Genomic DNA, 16,269 nt, shown 5'->3' with positions numbered 1-16,269 from the left:
TACTTGTTATAAAAAATGCTTGGTTATACACAAGATGCAAAGAATACTGGTATCCCTGTTGTGATCCTTTGAACCCTTTCCCTAAAGGAAATATTTTGTATCTTGTATCATCAATATGATTCTGCCAGAAGTTTATGAATCTTCTTGCCATCCAAGTGTTCTATGTTTGTTTGGCAAAGCTTAAAGCGACGCCTATGACAGGTTCTGGTCCGATGAAGCTGCTTGTAGCACCCTCCTTTGCAAGGGAATCAGCAGCCTCATTGCTTTCCAAGCCAGTATGGCTAGGAATCCAGACCAGAGACAATCTGTTAAGTCTTCCTATCGACGAGAGTCGTTTTTGGCAATTTGCTACCAATTTAGTTGTTGCTCGGTAGGAGCCAAGAGCTTTCAACGCCGCATGACTCTTCGAGAATATTTTTATTGATTTGTGTATGAGGTTGAATTCTTGCAATCTCTCCGCTCACAATTCAGTAACGTGAATTTCCGCTTGAAGTATAGTCGCATAGATTCCTGGATGAATGGGTACGTGAACAAACAAAGTGGTCGAATTTGGATCGATATCTATCTAAATGAGATCAAAGAGCATCAATGCATCCCGAGAAAGTCACTATGTATGGATGTTGAACTGGCGGCGTCATCGTTCCATATTTCTTTGAGAACGACGTTAGCCAATACTATAAAACCATTCGATAATATCAATCCTGTTGTTTTCCTTGGAGAACTTAAACTTTTAGGAATTTGAGCAAATAATAAGTGGATAAAATCATAACTTAGTGAGAAACAACAAACGGTTACAATTGGAAACTCCAAATTAGAAGAAACTTGTGTGAGAGTTGGACTACCGAAGGGATCTGTCCTGAGCCCTTTGCATTGCTTCAGCAATGGATTCATTATGAATCTCTTGAAACTCTTCTTGCCAAAAAATATTTGTTATGATTATAGTAAATATCAATGGAGTACAGTTTCAACACCAAACTGTTATTTTTAACACCTCGACACGTTTTTCAATTACCAAGTAATAATCTTCAAGAGAAGTTTAATCTAAACCCTATAAATATTCATTACTACACCAAAGGTTCCAAACGGTGGCCCACAATATGATTATAGTAATTTGATATGATTGACTGCTTATACGAACTGAAACCAGTGAAATTTTTAGGAATAAGACTGAATATTGAGATCACATATGAGCCGCATAATAATATTATAGTAGGCATACTTTTGGGGATATACAGCCTAGTTTCATTCTAATTTCCTTTGGTTGATCAGCACATATGGATAATGCATACGTACCCATAAAATGGGTACCTGTATTCAGAGCCGACCCTGTACCAATTATGCAATTTATTTGTTGTTACTGTCAAATGCGTGCGATTGTGAGAAAGAATCTTATCTCAATTTCTAGATTTGTTTAGTTGCGCTTCCTAATATCAATTGACAACATTTACGAATCCTCAATATGACGCGCAGAAATATGTACAAATTGTTTTTGTTCACAATCATAGTGAAAGTAGTCGAAGGCGTGAATATCCTCGTTGTTTTTCCCCACGAAGGAAAAAGCCATTTCATGGCTTTTCAAGGCCTCTTCGAAGAGCTGGCTAAAAGAGGTCATAACCTCACCGTTATCTCAGCTTTTCCAAAGAAAACTCCAATACCGAACTGGAGGGATGTAAGGTTGGTTTGAAGTTATAATATTTTGATAAGGGTGTTATAAGATGATAAATTTGATATGTTCAAAGTGATCAGTTTCAGTAATTTTTAAATTTATAAAAAAACGAAGCTGGCAACATACTGCTGAGAAGCGATCTCTCAGATGTCGTCTTCGTCTTTTCTCCTTCGAAAAGTTTAGTGCAAAAATGCATTTGTGATTCTGTGTTTATCTTCGCTGATATATTGTATGATCTCATCATATTTGACTGCGTTGTTGGTTCTGAACAATATCCAGACTTATCATATGATTATAATTGATAATTTCCATGTTGAATTGCTTCGTCGTTTACTTAACCCCTCCTGACCTCACGAAGAAGTCACGGTGGTTTTCAGGTCCATGAGCCCCATAGGCATTATAGAATCTAGTTTTACTTAATTAGCACTTTATTTTGATTGTCTATGTATTAGTTTACGAGTATCTCAAGACTTAATTGCATATTGTTAATTTTTTTTCTCAAATCAGGTATCTCTAATTTTTTTTTCGCTTATTCGCGGTCGTTTTCATCTTAATTTCTTGCAAGCACCTAATTAGCACTTTATTACCACGCTTAGTTTATACCTGATAGAGCATTCGTCCACGTTTTCGAGAGACCTGATTCTTAGATCTGTTGTTTAGCGAAATTGGAAGCTTTTGTTTATTAATTAGAAAATTTTACGATCCTCACCTAATAGTGTTCCCTTAACATTCATTAATTTATTATTTTCATTGCGTTGCTAGCATCACATAATGCAACTTTGAGTATTGAGTTGCGGTGTAAGTTACAGAGCACCTAATTTTTAACTTCGGTACCTAAAAAGCACCTAAAAATTACCTAATTTTGGCATTTTCTAAATGGGATTTCCGTACTTTGCGTTGCTGGCGTACCAGAGCTGAATACAGAACGATAGTAATTATTGGAAAAAAAATCAATTAATAATGAAGTTTTTTGACTATATTATTAACCTGAGTAAATTCAAAAACAATAATTTCTCCTTTTTTCCAAAGGGAATCTATTGTAATCCCTTTCCAAAGTAACTCGAAAAATAAAGAAATTACTGATATTTTATTTAACAATAATCACTGTTGCAATAATCCTGTTAATTAACTGGAAAATCACGATGAAAATTTTCTGACCGTGGATTATTGTTCATTCATGTATCCAGTAAGTTTCACTAGATCGGACTTCCATTGTCTACTATATAAAATGATTTGAAATCCCTGAAAAAACTAAAGAAGAAGAATTGAAAATGAATAGCTGAAAATAACAATTATATTAACCAAAATAAACCTGAAATGAAATAATGGTGAAATAAAATACAAGTAAAAATAGAACAATTGAATGAATAAAAATAAAGAAATGAAAGAAGAAAATAAAAATAAAAAGTGGAGAGATTCCAAGTCATGTTAGTTCACGACGTTTCGATTGTTAGTATCTACAATCGTCTTCGGGTGATGACTGGACTGATTCCTCCGAGAGATGACTATTTATAGATCGTTCGAGTACTTTCACTTATCCCCGCTTTCCATTTTCCGCTTCACTGGTTCCGTGGGAGATGACCGTTTTGGCGGGAGTTGGCCATTTTTCGCTTGATGATGGGTTTCCATATGTTGCGTATTTCTACGCTGGCTTGGCTGAATACGTTGTTGGACAACATGCATGCGGCTTCCTTGAATTTTCTCCTAAACCAATGTTCCTCTCTGTGAAAGATCTCAGCTTGGGACCACTCGATGTTGTGTTGATGGGTCCAAACATGGTCTGCTATTCCTGATTTGCTGGTTTCCCCTCGCTGTATGTGTTTCTTGTGCTCGGCAATGCGAACATTCAATGGCCTCTTAGTTTCACCAATATAGGATTTTCCGCACTCACAGGGTATCCGGTAAATGCAATTCTTGGAATCGCAGTCCGCGTTTGGTGGCCTGGTTTTCGTGAGGCTGCTACGGATAGTGTTACCGGATCTGAAGCAGGTTCTGATGTTGTACTTGGAACCAATTCTTCTTATCCTCTCCGATAATTCTCTGATGTAGGAAAGTGCAAGCACTGGTTGTGACGGCTTCTCTTCCTTGCGAGGCTCCTGCTGTCTTCTAGCCAAAGTCTTTTCTACCATCGCTTTGGAGTAGCCATTCCGTTGAAGATCATTTTTGATGATGTCTAGTTCCTTCTCGAGACCTTCCTTCGTATTACAAAGCCCAAAAGCACGGTCTAATAGAGTCTTGATGATTCCTCTTTTAGTTGATTGATGGTGGTTGGATTCGTGGTTCAGATACTGTCCCGTATGAGTGGGTTTTCGGTATACAGATGTTTCCCACTTAGTGTCGGTCCTCTTCACCAAAACGTCTAAGACTGGCAATTTGTTGTGGATTTCCTTCTCCATTGTGAAATTGATGGAAGGTCTTACGCTGTTGATGTGTTTCAGGAAGGAGTCTAGTTCAGTATTCCCATGGTTCCATATTATGAAGGTGTCGTCAACATATCTCAACCAGACTCGAGGTTTCTTGTGGGCTTCTTCAATGGCCAGAATTTCAAACCACTCCATATATATGTTGGCTATGACTGGTGAAAGTGGCGATCCCATTGGCAGTCCCTCATCTTGTGTAAAGAATTCGTCCTTCAGTTGGAAATAACAGTTTCGTACATAGCATCCTAGTAATTCCATGACTACTTCTATAGGTAGATTCGTTCTCTCTTTCAGGTTCCCGTCTTCGGATAGCTTTCTCTGTATGATTTTGAGTGCTTCTTCGACCGGAACGTTGGTGTGAAGGCTTTCTACGTCGAAACTAATTAGTTGATCTTCCTGTGTGACCTCAATTGACCCTAGCAGTTCGACAAAATGCCTTGAATTCTTCACAAAAGACGATGTTTTTCCTTGTAATGGTTGTATTAAGGGAAGTAAAAATCTAGACAAGTTTTGAGTAGCCGAATCTCTGGAGCTGATGATCGGTCTATGCGGAACGTCCTTCTTGTGGATTTTGGGTAGTCCATACAAGTGAGGGGGCTTACTGTGGTGCGGTGTTAGCGATGATCTTTCCTTGTCCAAAAAATAGACTTGGTGTTTTTTCAAAATCTGGTACAACTTCCTTTCGATTGATGCAGTAGGGTCCCGTACGATCTTTGTGTATCGTCCATTCAGCTATTCATTTTCAATTCTTCTTCTTTTTTAGTTGTTTCAGGGATTTCAAATCATTTTATATAGTAGATAATGGAAGTCCGAATTAGTGAAATTCATCATGAAACATTGTCAATCACCTTCAAATATCCAGTAAGTGTTTAAATTTCAATTCCTAATTTTAATATTCAATAAGTTGAAATAATATTTTTTCATCAAAGGTCCAAAGTTAACGTGCCTGGCGCAAGCCAGAGCACCCGTTTGATAATGCATTAAAGCTCTCTGGAAAAATTATAGATTGCGGTACCACAGTTCCGAGAAGTAGAGCTTTTTTTTGTGAAATTTCCACCTCTTTTTGAATATGTATTCAAATTTGAAAAATGTCAAGTAGTTTTTGAGGTATTTGCAAAAAAACAAACCCCATTTTTTTGGATCAATTGTTACGTTATGACTTTTGTAAGTTTAATTTCTTCATATCATCTACACGCTATTTCGAATCGAGTGACATCTCGTTCACTTATATTTACAAGGCGGAGAAAAAAATGTTTAACCGGAAAGGCACTTGCGTGAATTAGACTACTAGTATTGAATGTTTTACTTAGTATTTTAGAAGAAAGAGATCATTCCGAATTGATAGACTTCAGTGTTCTGACGGGAACAAAATGGGACAGAGTCGACAATCAGTGGATGCTTGCTCGTGTTGCCGAACGTACTTGCAAAAGCGGAATGAAAAACGAGAATTTCCAGAATTTCCTTAAAGAAAATAACGAATTCGATCTCATTTTGATGGAAGTCTTCAACACCAACTGTTTTATGGGCCTGGCAAAAATATATCAAGCTCCAGTGATAGGTGAGTTGCACAGCATTCTAGAGGATGTGTGAAAGTTGTTTTCCGGTTTTTTGGCCGTCGAATGCAGGTTTTATGCCTGCGTAATGTAAACCACTGGAAAATCCATCGACTATTTTGAGAAGGAAAATACCATAAACAGTAAATATTGTATAGTGTTATTGGAGTGTTTGAATGTCAAAATTGCAAGTAAACGACCGCATATGGCAATGAAAAACAATTTGTTTCATCAAGATAACACACCGTGTTACGAGTCAATCAAAACAAGGCAAAGCTACATGAACTGAACTTCGAATTGCTCCCACATCCACCGTATTCGCCAGATTTGGCTCCCAGCGACTACTTGCTGTTTGCAGACCTCAAAAAAATGCTCACCGGTGAGAAAGTTCGCGCGAATGAAGATGTTAGTGCTGAACCTGAGGCCTATTTTGAGGCAAATGTAAATTCGTTCTACATTGAAATGATAGAGCGGCCCTTGAATGATTGTGTGGCTCTTGACGCAGATGACGTTGATAAATAAAGCCAATTTTAAACAAAAACCACGTGTTTTCTTTCTCAGACCCGGGACTTTTCAGCCCAGGTGTTATTAAGGAAAATATTGGATGAAAAACCATGATGTAAAGGGTTTGGGCCATGAGAAATTAGTTATCATCGTTCTGTAGCGCTCGCAGTTGACGGTGACCGCCTCACTAACGTCGTTTTAAAAAAGTACGAACCAATTACGCCGCCGGCCCAAAATCCACACCAAACGGTAACTTTTTGAGGATGCATTATCACCTGGTGAACCTCGCGTGGGCTGGTGTCGGCCCCTATACGGCAATTTTGCTTGTTAACACAGCCATTAATAAAAAAATGCGCCTCGTCACTAAAGCTAATTTTTCTGCCAAAATTGGGGTCCTCTTCCAAACGATTCGAAGCCCAGTCAGCGAACAAACGGCGTTGTCTATGGTCATGAACTTTGAGCTCCTGGGTCAGTTGGAGCTTGTACGGGTGTAGGCCCAAGTCCTGACGCAAAATTCGCCAAGTTGAAGTCTGCGAAAGGCTGAGTTCTTGTGCACGGCGAGGAATAGACTGCCTCGGGTTCTGCTGCACACTTTCACGGACCGCGGCGATGTTCTCGGCCGATCTTGCTTTCCTTGAACGTACGGGTGTTGGCTGATAGTTTACTGAACCGGTCGTCTCAAATTTGGCCACCAAACGTTGAAGAGTCGACTGTGAAGGGCCACCACGACTACCGTAAAATGGGCGCAATGCGCGCAACGTTTGCGTTAACGAACACTCATTTTGATGATAAAGTTTCATCATTTGAACGTGCTGTTCAATCGTGTAACTTGCCATGATGATTTAGCATAATCAACTGAATAATAAACAAAAGATTTGACAGATGTCACCAAAACAAAATGGCCGCCACGGGGCGCCAAAATCTACCCGCGCCAATTGAAAAACCCTTAATAGTTTGCCGTTGGTTTTACCAAGTCTTTTTTCACTCACTGAGGTAGTGAAAAACAAACTTTTTGAGCAAATAGTAAAGCCACCAAAGCCCGTGGGTTGGGCTTTGTTGGCTTTACTTTACGGGCTTTACGGGCGCGTCCCCAGGTGGGGACGGCCAGGGGACTGGAGGCCCTGTCCGGGAAGCCAATGTGGCCTTACGGACGGGGTCGCCGGACTCCTGGTCAGTGGCAGAAATAAGTAGGGTGAGGGAACTGAAACCCCCCAAAAGCCTTTGCAAAACATGTCATCGTGGACCAGCCTACCCAAGCTGAGGTGTAAGGAATCGTGTCGACAGCTGAATGGCCGCAGGGTAATATGCGGTCACGAACGATCCTCTTGGGGGAACTGGGCGAAACCTCATTGTAGTCAGCCTACCTCTGGTAATGCGGGGCTCTGCCAGAGGTGACCAACTCTTTCCTTGCTACTCGTGGGAACACACATGAATGAAACAAACACAAAAACAGAAATTACAAAAACAAAAACCAATCCCGAGGCTTCCTCACGTGTGCACCTCCACGGAGGGAACCCCAAGAAGGTTGAAGAAGCCGCGCATGACAGTGATATCGCTGCACCTTCCAAAACCTTCGCGGAGGCCACCGTGAGACACCTCAAGGTTGCCAAAGGGAGTGTGTGTTCGGCGAGTCTTGGCCTACACCTGCCAATATGAAGGAGATGTCTTCTAGTGACCTGTCCACCTTTCTGGAAACGAGAGGATGGACGATGACATAGGAGGACAACTCCTCGGGAGGATGTACAATGGGTCACATGTGGCCTAAGTGCTGTGGGTGTATACTTACCCTCCCTACTCTACAGATACACAAAGCCACCAAAGTTTTCTTTCTACTTTTGAAACGTTCACAATGCACTCTGCTGTGATGATTTGGCCCAGTAGCAGAGAGCTATAGCGAATCACACCAGCTACCGACCACCATATAGTAACCATGGTTTAATAAGCCGAAACCGGTCGTATCTAATGAAAATATCAGTAGAAATTAGACAAAAATTATTTTCTTTATTCTATATTTAATATTTTCTAGGGATGTTATCAGCAGTTCCAATGCCCTGGGCTCCTCTATGGTTTGGCTCTCCCATCAACCCGTCTTACATTCCTAACCAGAATTTGGGTTTCTCGGACAGGATGACCTTTCTGGAAAGAGTAGCAAATTCCTTATTTTTCGTCTTCATGAAGGTCACTTATGACTATTTAATGGCAAAACCAGGAAATGATTTTTCAAAGCGGTTTACAGGACAAGGTGGGTAGAGTTGTACCAGTTTAATTTTGCATTGTGTAATTGAAACCAGTTTTCGATTTAATTCATTCATGAATATTTTGATTTCATTTCTTACCCAGATGTGTTAGACAATGGCGATATAATGTACAACATGAGCCTCATGTTTACAAATTCTCACTTCTCTTTGAACCTGCCGAAGCCTTTGGTACCCAGCATCATTGAGATCGGAGGGATTCATTTGGAAAAGCCCAAAAAATTGCCTGACGTAAGTACCTAATGTCTCAAAATTTGTATTTTATCATTCATTATAGTTGCCTTCAAAAGTTGCTTCACTCAAAATATTCTATCCCACAAACTAATAATCCAGCAACCATGAAATTTGTATAGTCGAAGTAAACGGTGTTGTGCACACTAAAAGTTGTCGGCACTGTCAAAACCACTACATAGAAATGAACCGGCAGCGAAATAGTCCACGTGGACTCAATAATTGGCTGTTCGTATTGGATGATTTTTACGGACAGAGTTTTATGATTGGCTAGAGAGTTGAAACATTAGATTTAAAGTCATGTTACGGTGACGAATAGAAATCGGGGAATACGGGGATAGTTATCGCCATCGTGTTCAGTCCAGGCACTAATCACAATTTGAGTGTTGAAATTCGATATTGGTGCAGTTATAATTACTTAAAATGTTTGTTATCTGTTTATCTTTGGACAAGTTCTAATAGTAATAACGAGAGTGATAATAACGCAGACTTTTTCCAGTGTAGTTTTTCCAATAGCGATGGTGAGCAATGCGAAAGAGAGATACCAATGAATAAGATTCGAATGCATTTGAATATTGAGAGTATGTTACAATATATATATATATATATATAAGAATCTACATCTCAAGTTTGGTTTCGAGGGAAACAAACTATTAACAAGCAACATCACATTTGACCGAAACTCCTTTCTCAACTGTAAGTAAAATAGTCAAAAACTAACCTTATGAACGCAAGACGCGATGTGATACAGTATTACCAAAACCTTCAGATGTTCATCTAATAAAATCATTAAAAAAACAATATACGACTGTTACAAAAGCAATAAGATTCGTAGAATTGAAATCATAAGGAAGAAATTGGATACTTTCGGCCATCACGCGAGCTGCTGTGACAAAACTCTTCAGAATTGGATAAAGAAACTAGGATTTAATTTAAAATAATAAACAAACATCAAGCAGTTATGGAAAGCAGAAGAATAGTGAAATTGCGGAACAAATAACTAAATATAGACAAGAACAACGGCAAATTTTCTATTAGGACTAAACTTGGTATGACACTCACGACACAGTAACGAAAGTGTGGATTGATGGTTCGAGAATGTGTACGCCTAACATGCCTGCAAACAAAGGATCGCCACTAATAATTGGGCATTGCGGAGGAAGTAAAGGATGGGTTCCAAATTCTTTGAAATTATGTGGAAAAAACTTGAGGGCTGCAATGTTGACTATCATAAGAACATGGAAGCTAATATTTTCGAAGAATGGTTTGAAAACACATTGATCCCAAATTTGGATGCGAATAGTGTAATAGTTCTTGACAACGCTCCCTATCATTCGCAACAGATGAAATACAAAGTTTTTTAATAGATAACAATTTGTATTTCGAAGATTTCGATACCAAAAACCAACTACTTGAAGTTTTACAGACAAAAACATTTGAAAAAGTGTATGCCCTTGAGAGTATTGCTGAAAAGTATGGACACACCATATACTGAGACTTCTCCCCTATTTTTATATTTTCAATTCCATCGAGTTGATTTGGGGAAAATTGAAACAAAGTATGAGGCGTAAAAATAATTTTCCAAAATTTGATAAGAATGTACCTAATAGAGCTAATTAAAGAAGAAGTATCTAATATTATCGAAGAAGACTGGTGGAAGAGGATTAAAAAAGTAATTTTAGTTGAAAAAGACTATATGAAGATTGGACACTTCCATATTAATGGTGGAAATAAATTCATTATTGATTTAAATGACGACAGTGATGGTGAAACAGAGAATATGGAAGAGGAATTATCAGGAAGAGAAAGTATCATATGAAACTGATACGTCAAGAAGAGTACTTTGACCGCGCCACTGAAGATGACTGCTGTAGTTGCAGTTGAAACGTTTGAAGATTATAACCAAAGAAGACCGCGGCAAAACACCGGAATCCAACCAAAACATTGACGCCAGCTGTGAAATTGTGCATTCCTATATAAATCTATCACACATTTGTACTATTTGATACGACTCTTTTTATTTGAAGTTGAAAATATTTTTTCTCACCATTTTCTATTTTTTTCATGTCTGATTTGTTTTTTCGTACAGTTCACACTCGTTTTCGAACCTTGAAAGTGAAAATGAAATATTTGTTACAATTTCACTTATTATTGCTATTATCTCTCTATCTACTGTTGCTTTCTCTTGCATAAATCTTAATACTTTTCAAAGACAACAAATAACGCACCGTCTAACCACACGATGTTCACTACACGAGTTCTTCGATGTAAATGAACTGTCGCCCCACTCCGCCGGCTAATCTACTGCGTATTCAATATTCAAAGGCACAGCTAATTGTCCAAGCTGTACAATGAAGTCTTTGCTAGGTGATTATTTTCACAATCATAATTTTTTAGCATATTGCGAAATTTATCAACGAATCAGCTTCAGGAGTCGTTTACATGAGTCTAGGTTCAACCCTCAGAAGCGACTCGATGACGACGGAGAAAAAATCGGCGTTCATGAGAGCATTTTCCCGCCTCAAACAGCGGGTGATCCTGAAGTGGGAATCGGACATAGAAGATAAACCAGCAAATGTTCTGATCCTTCGATGGGCACCACAACTTGACATTTTATGTAAGTATTTTATTATTAGTCAGTGGGCTATGCTTGTAGACTGGCAGTAAACAAATCTAAAGAAATGCACTTTAAACGTTCAAGCCTGTCTCGAATATACCTACACAGTAGGTTGAATGGACGGACGCCTATCAGAAAACAACTACTCCCCTGGCTAATACCACGAAGGGCGTTGGATTATATCCGACAGGCGTCAGTGCAGGGGCATAGCCCACTGACTAATAAGAAAGTTTTTCTTCCTTATTCAGAGGAGTCGGGCAAATTACGGATATGAGGAATGAAATACTCTGAAAGAATTCCGATTTTCAATTATGGAATATCATTGACTTCAGGTCGATGATGGTCACTATCTTGCACTGACGAGTGGTTAATGAGCCCGAAACCGGTCTGCAAGTGTGCCCGTTCCAAAATTGAAGATCGACTCTTTCAGTTGTATTGCCAATTGCATATGCAGGAAGAAGTACTGTTCCCAAATACCAGAACTGCAGCGTTATTCCTGAAGCGCGTTTCCCAACCAAGTTGGCGTTTTTAGGAGATGCAGTAGACTAATGTCTACATGTAAACCTGGCCTATCCATGAAGTCTTTCGTTAGCGCTTCCTATCTTCAAATATAAATAAACCAAGTTGGTGATATCATCGAAATTTTTTATTCGTTTGGAAGACCTACACCCCTAGTTTATAATAATGCAAGGTAAGGTAAGGTAATGTAATGCAGAGAGGTAAGGTAAGGTATCCATTTTTTGACGTTCACGAAAAAGTAAAGTATGAAGAATTGCCATAGTGATTATAGGTTTTGGTAATTTTTGGGTTGGCAGGAATGCATAAACAAATATTGACATTACATTTCATTTCCATAATCTTGACAGCAGCAATCATTCATATGAAATAAGTAATAACTTTCATTCGTTCAATTTCATGGAAGACGCATATATGATATCTTTAATAGAACAATGCCCAATAATTTATGATAAACAAAAAAAAATAAAACAAATTAATGAAGGAGAAGGCGTGGCAGGTGATTGCCAAAATAATAGGGCTACCAGAGGAGCAATGTCAAAGATATATTGGGGCTGAAATTTTCCACAGAACACCGCAAATTTCCTTAATGATTTTATGGGTTGTGGTCTATCCCAAATGGTATGTATGCCCATGCCTCCGACTGTTGTGAAGTTTCTTGCGATAAATAACTGAACAATTTTGTTCGATACATATTTACAATTTCAACCATTCAAACATATCACAGCGGATATGTTTTTGACAGGTCTTTTTTGTCGATACACGGGCGTTGGTCAATTGTTCACTGAACCAGGGGACTAAAATTTATTCGCCACATTGCGCATAGGGCGATTATGGCGTCCGTAAAATGGAGGGAGCGCGCGGTACGTTGCACTGGTTTGTTGAATGTTACATCCATCTATAGTGATTTGGCAAAACAGACTGAATGAATAACAACAAATTTCACAGATGTAGCTTCATCAAAATGGCAGTCATGAATTGTCAAAGTTCGGTACTCCCTGTTGGAAGACCCTGTATATAAGATACACTTTCATCTTAAGACACACTTAATTTTGGATATATTGGGTACGTTGAGTTGCATATGGAAGCAATTTTGATAGTTTTTGAGGTGACCTATTCGAAAATTCAATCAAATCTTTCGAAACAAATACTTCTATATGAACACCGAATTATATAGAAGATACTTTTCTCTACTCAGTTTGTATTTCAAACATTCGTTGTGGAATAAAAATCAGATATCATTCATATGAGTGAATGAATGTCATTACGATGTCATCGATGACATAAGCGGATCCAGCTTATTCCGTGACATTAAAAAATCGTAATTCATGAATGAATTTTGTGTATTTTCTATAATGTTATCCAATTTGGTACTGAAGAGCCTTAGGGCAAGTGTCTTACGGCGAAACATCGATGTATACCAGTGAAATTGACAGTGTTCCATGTAAGTGCAATTTGTTACCATTCATTTAAAGTAGAACTCATGTGAATGATACCTGATTTTTATTCCACAACGAATGTTTGAAATATAAACTGAGTAGAGAAAAGTATCTTCTGAATAAATCAGTGTTCATATAGAAGTATTTGTTTCGAAAGAATTTTTTCCTTTCGTGTAATTCAATGTTTATATGGAAGTAGCTGTTTCAGGAGGACTTTCTTCATGATCTACACATCCATGTATAGAGTTACTTATTTTCAAATTGATTACTTCCTTCCTTTCTTTGGAAGATTTTCTCATCCTTTTTTCTATATCAAGATGGAGTAGTAAAAAGACAAAAACTTTCTTTACCAAAAAGTAATTTCATCTGATGACTTTACCCTACGAGGTTTTATCTGTCTCAGTCGCATAGAAACATTTCAATTTTATGAGGTCTTTGTTCAGAGAATTTACTCTACCTTATTTTCGAAATAGATTGAACTAAAATTTACACCGTAAATTTTACGGTATGTTGGTATTTTTATATGTATGTCGACTAACCTTTATCTACCATTAGGTATGTCTGTTCTGATAACTAATACCCATTCGAATTTGTGTCTTTCTGTTTATGTGTTTCATCTTTCCATATGTTAATGACCATCCCTTAAATTTTCTAATTTTACCGTTTTCTATCTGGGATTACAACGTAGAAGATAAAAAAGGACTTTTCGGAAGACTTTTGTCGCTGTTCATGAAACAGCGGTGGGTTAAGATTAGTCCACGTACATATAAAAACACTATCATAGCGTAGATTTTAGTTTTAATAATCTCCTGATGATGCTAGGTTAGGTTAGGTTAGGTCAAAAGTGAGTGGATCTATTGGACCCTTCACCGCAACCCGCAAGGGTTTATTCTGGCTCACACCTATTCTACTCGATCAAATAAACTCAGCTTCTTAACGAAGCCGATTATTTTGTATGATGCTGCCAAAAGCAGTATCCACAGTGGTTCAGGCAGTGAAAGATGAACAAGGACAGCAAACCCGCCCCTGACGATGCTAACTTGGTTATCGAAACGCGAGTTGAGAGACTGTATTTCAAGAAACCCTAGTTCCACATGAAATTTATTTTTGAGAAAATAATAGTCTACCAGAGAATATTCTGTTGATTCAAATGCATACTAAATGTTTTATTATAGCACTTCATTGTGCGCCTTTGTAAGTTATTTGGTACAATTTCAAAGTTATTTTCATAAAATAAATTATAACTTCAAGCGAATACGGTCCATACTATTCTGGAACTCTTCATGGCCTCGAACATAAACATACGAATTCTCATTAACTTACCTATGAAATGTCACACCCAAAAACGCTTTATTTCTGTTTGCACTATTATTAAAACACACTGAACCATTTTGATTTCGAAAGCCGATCGTTAAATGCCCATTCAAAAGAGAGAACTACGAATACTGAATCACGACTAAACGCTTCGATTCATCTTACCATAAGTTCACCATACATCAGTCGTCACTTGTCGATTTGAGTGCTTATTTTATTGGTTTCTACTTTCTTGAATTGAAATTATTATCATTTACGAAATACAGAGTGGTTTCTTACTAGAAATACCAAGACAATTGAGTATGTGACCATTCCGTATCAAATATTATTTTGATTTCCAATCTCTTGTTTCTTCAGGTGACCCCAACGTGAAAGCTTTCATTTCTCACGGAGGAATGGGGGGCCTCATGGAAGCGGTCCACTGTGGTGTTCCAGTTATAACAGTCCCCCAATTAGGAGACCAACATCTAAACGCCAAAGCTTTAGAGGCTAGTGGAGGGGGCGTCATTTTGGATTTGAAGTCAATAACGGAAACCGTTCTTGTGGAAGCTTTGAATAAAGTTCTCAGCTCCGAGTAAGTTGCTAAATAAATAGTGTGATTATGAATGATGAAAAGGCAGTGATTGGTGCTAGCTTTTCTTCGTTAGGTACAACAAAAATATTTGAAACACTCTTTCTCTTTGTTTCAGAATGGAACAAAGTATGAAGTCTCTTTCAGCAAGGTTCAATGATCGTCCGCTGTCTCCTATGGACACTGCGATATATTGGATTGAATACGTGGTTAGACATAAAGGGGCTTTCTTTATGAGAACTGCTGCTGTTGACATGCCCTGGTACCAACAGCTTCTGCTAGATGTTATTGGGTTTTTAGTACTGATAGTGGTATTAGTTGCGTATGTGTTCTACAGAATTAGTTCCTCAGTATTCAACAAGTTATTTAAGCAGCAAATAAAAGTGAAGAAGTCTTGATTTGAATAAATGATCTTTTCAATTGAAGCATTGTGTAGGAAAAAGTCTTGTTCACAGAGAAAAACAATGATCGAGCCTCATCATAATGAAAACATGTACATACTGAAAGTTCCTCTAGTTTGAATTTGTGAAAATTCAGAAAAATAATTATTAGGTTGATTGAAGAATAAATTGTGTTCGTTTTAATGTCATGTGTTTTTGTAGCTCCCATATCTCGATAAATATTCATTGTACTGTGCCGTCGTACATACTGATTGGTGGAGAATTTTATACTCTATACAGGGTGTTCCTTAAACACATGCTAATATTTAAGGAGGTAATTCTTAGACCCATTTTAAGAAAAAAACTTCCTATGGACGTATGTCCTAAACGCCTTAACTTTTGAGATACAGGGTGGCAAAGTTTTCAAAAATAATCAGTTTTTTAAAAATAACTGAGATAATTTTGTAGACATCTTTGGCATATTTAGTACATATGTTCCATGCCTCAAGGCGCATTTTCTGATGTACACAAATTTGTATTTTTTCTAACAGTGACATCCCTACGGGTTTCGCATTGAATATTTTTGGGGAAAAAGTACTACGCTAATGCTTTCTTTTCAAAATAAAATCATTTTTAAAATCCTCATTCATTTTTGAGAAAATTTGATCTCCTGGTATTTCTTTGTCCGACGCATGATTTTCACTCAAAAAAATTAAAATCGACAGAAAGCAAATTAAGAAATTAGATCAATTTTAAAATGGATGAGAATCTGAAAATTGCTTCATAACGCATTACCAATTCCC

At 37.9% G+C, this 16,269-nt stretch overlaps 1 protein-coding gene across 2 annotated transcripts; it reads left to right on the top strand.

Moving 5' to 3' along the window:
• The first annotated feature begins 1,395 nt into the window (after positions 1 to 1,395).
• Positions 1,396 to 15,670, top strand: LOC111510977 (UDP-glycosyltransferase UGT5). Of its 2 annotated transcripts, none has more exons than XM_023166956.2 (7): positions 1,396 to 1,674; positions 5,397 to 5,644; positions 8,170 to 8,385; positions 8,484 to 8,629; positions 11,027 to 11,246; positions 14,873 to 15,089; positions 15,205 to 15,670. In XM_023166956.2, exons 1-7 carry the CDS (start codon positions 1,460 to 1,462, stop codon positions 15,482 to 15,484), a joined length of 1,542 nt encoding a protein of 513 aa, XP_023022724.2. In that variant the 5' UTR covers positions 1,396 to 1,459; the 3' UTR covers positions 15,485 to 15,670. The 2 variants fall into 2 exon arrangements, with proteins under 2 accessions (XP_023022724.2, XP_023022725.2); XM_023166957.2 differs by lacking the exon at positions 1,396 to 1,674 and adding an exon at positions 1,883 to 1,923.
• The last annotated feature ends 599 nt before the right edge of the window (positions 15,671 to 16,269 follow it).

Source organism: Leptinotarsa decemlineata, unplaced genomic scaffold (genome assembly GCF_025532065.1).
Source record: "Leptinotarsa decemlineata unplaced genomic scaffold, Ldec_3_MD MMD2_tig00026314_RagTag_RagTag, whole genome shotgun sequence".
NCBI lineage: Eukaryota > Metazoa > Arthropoda > Insecta > Coleoptera > Chrysomelidae > Leptinotarsa > Leptinotarsa decemlineata.
This window is presented reverse-complemented; position numbering and strand designations above follow the sequence as displayed.

Excerpts from the sequence above, each read along its gene's own strand:
- LOC111510977 (XM_023166956.2), top strand. The coding sequence starts at position 1,460 with ATGACGCGCAGAAATATGTACAAATTGTTTTTGTTCACAATCATAGTG. Across the intron at positions 1,675-5,396 it reads CCGAACTGGAGGGATGTAAG|TATTTTAGAAGAAAGAGATC; the intron begins GTTGGTTTGAAG and ends TGTTTTACTTAG. Across the intron at positions 5,645-8,169 it reads ATATCAAGCTCCAGTGATAG|GGATGTTATCAGCAGTTCCA; the intron begins GTGAGTTGCACA and ends AATATTTTCTAG.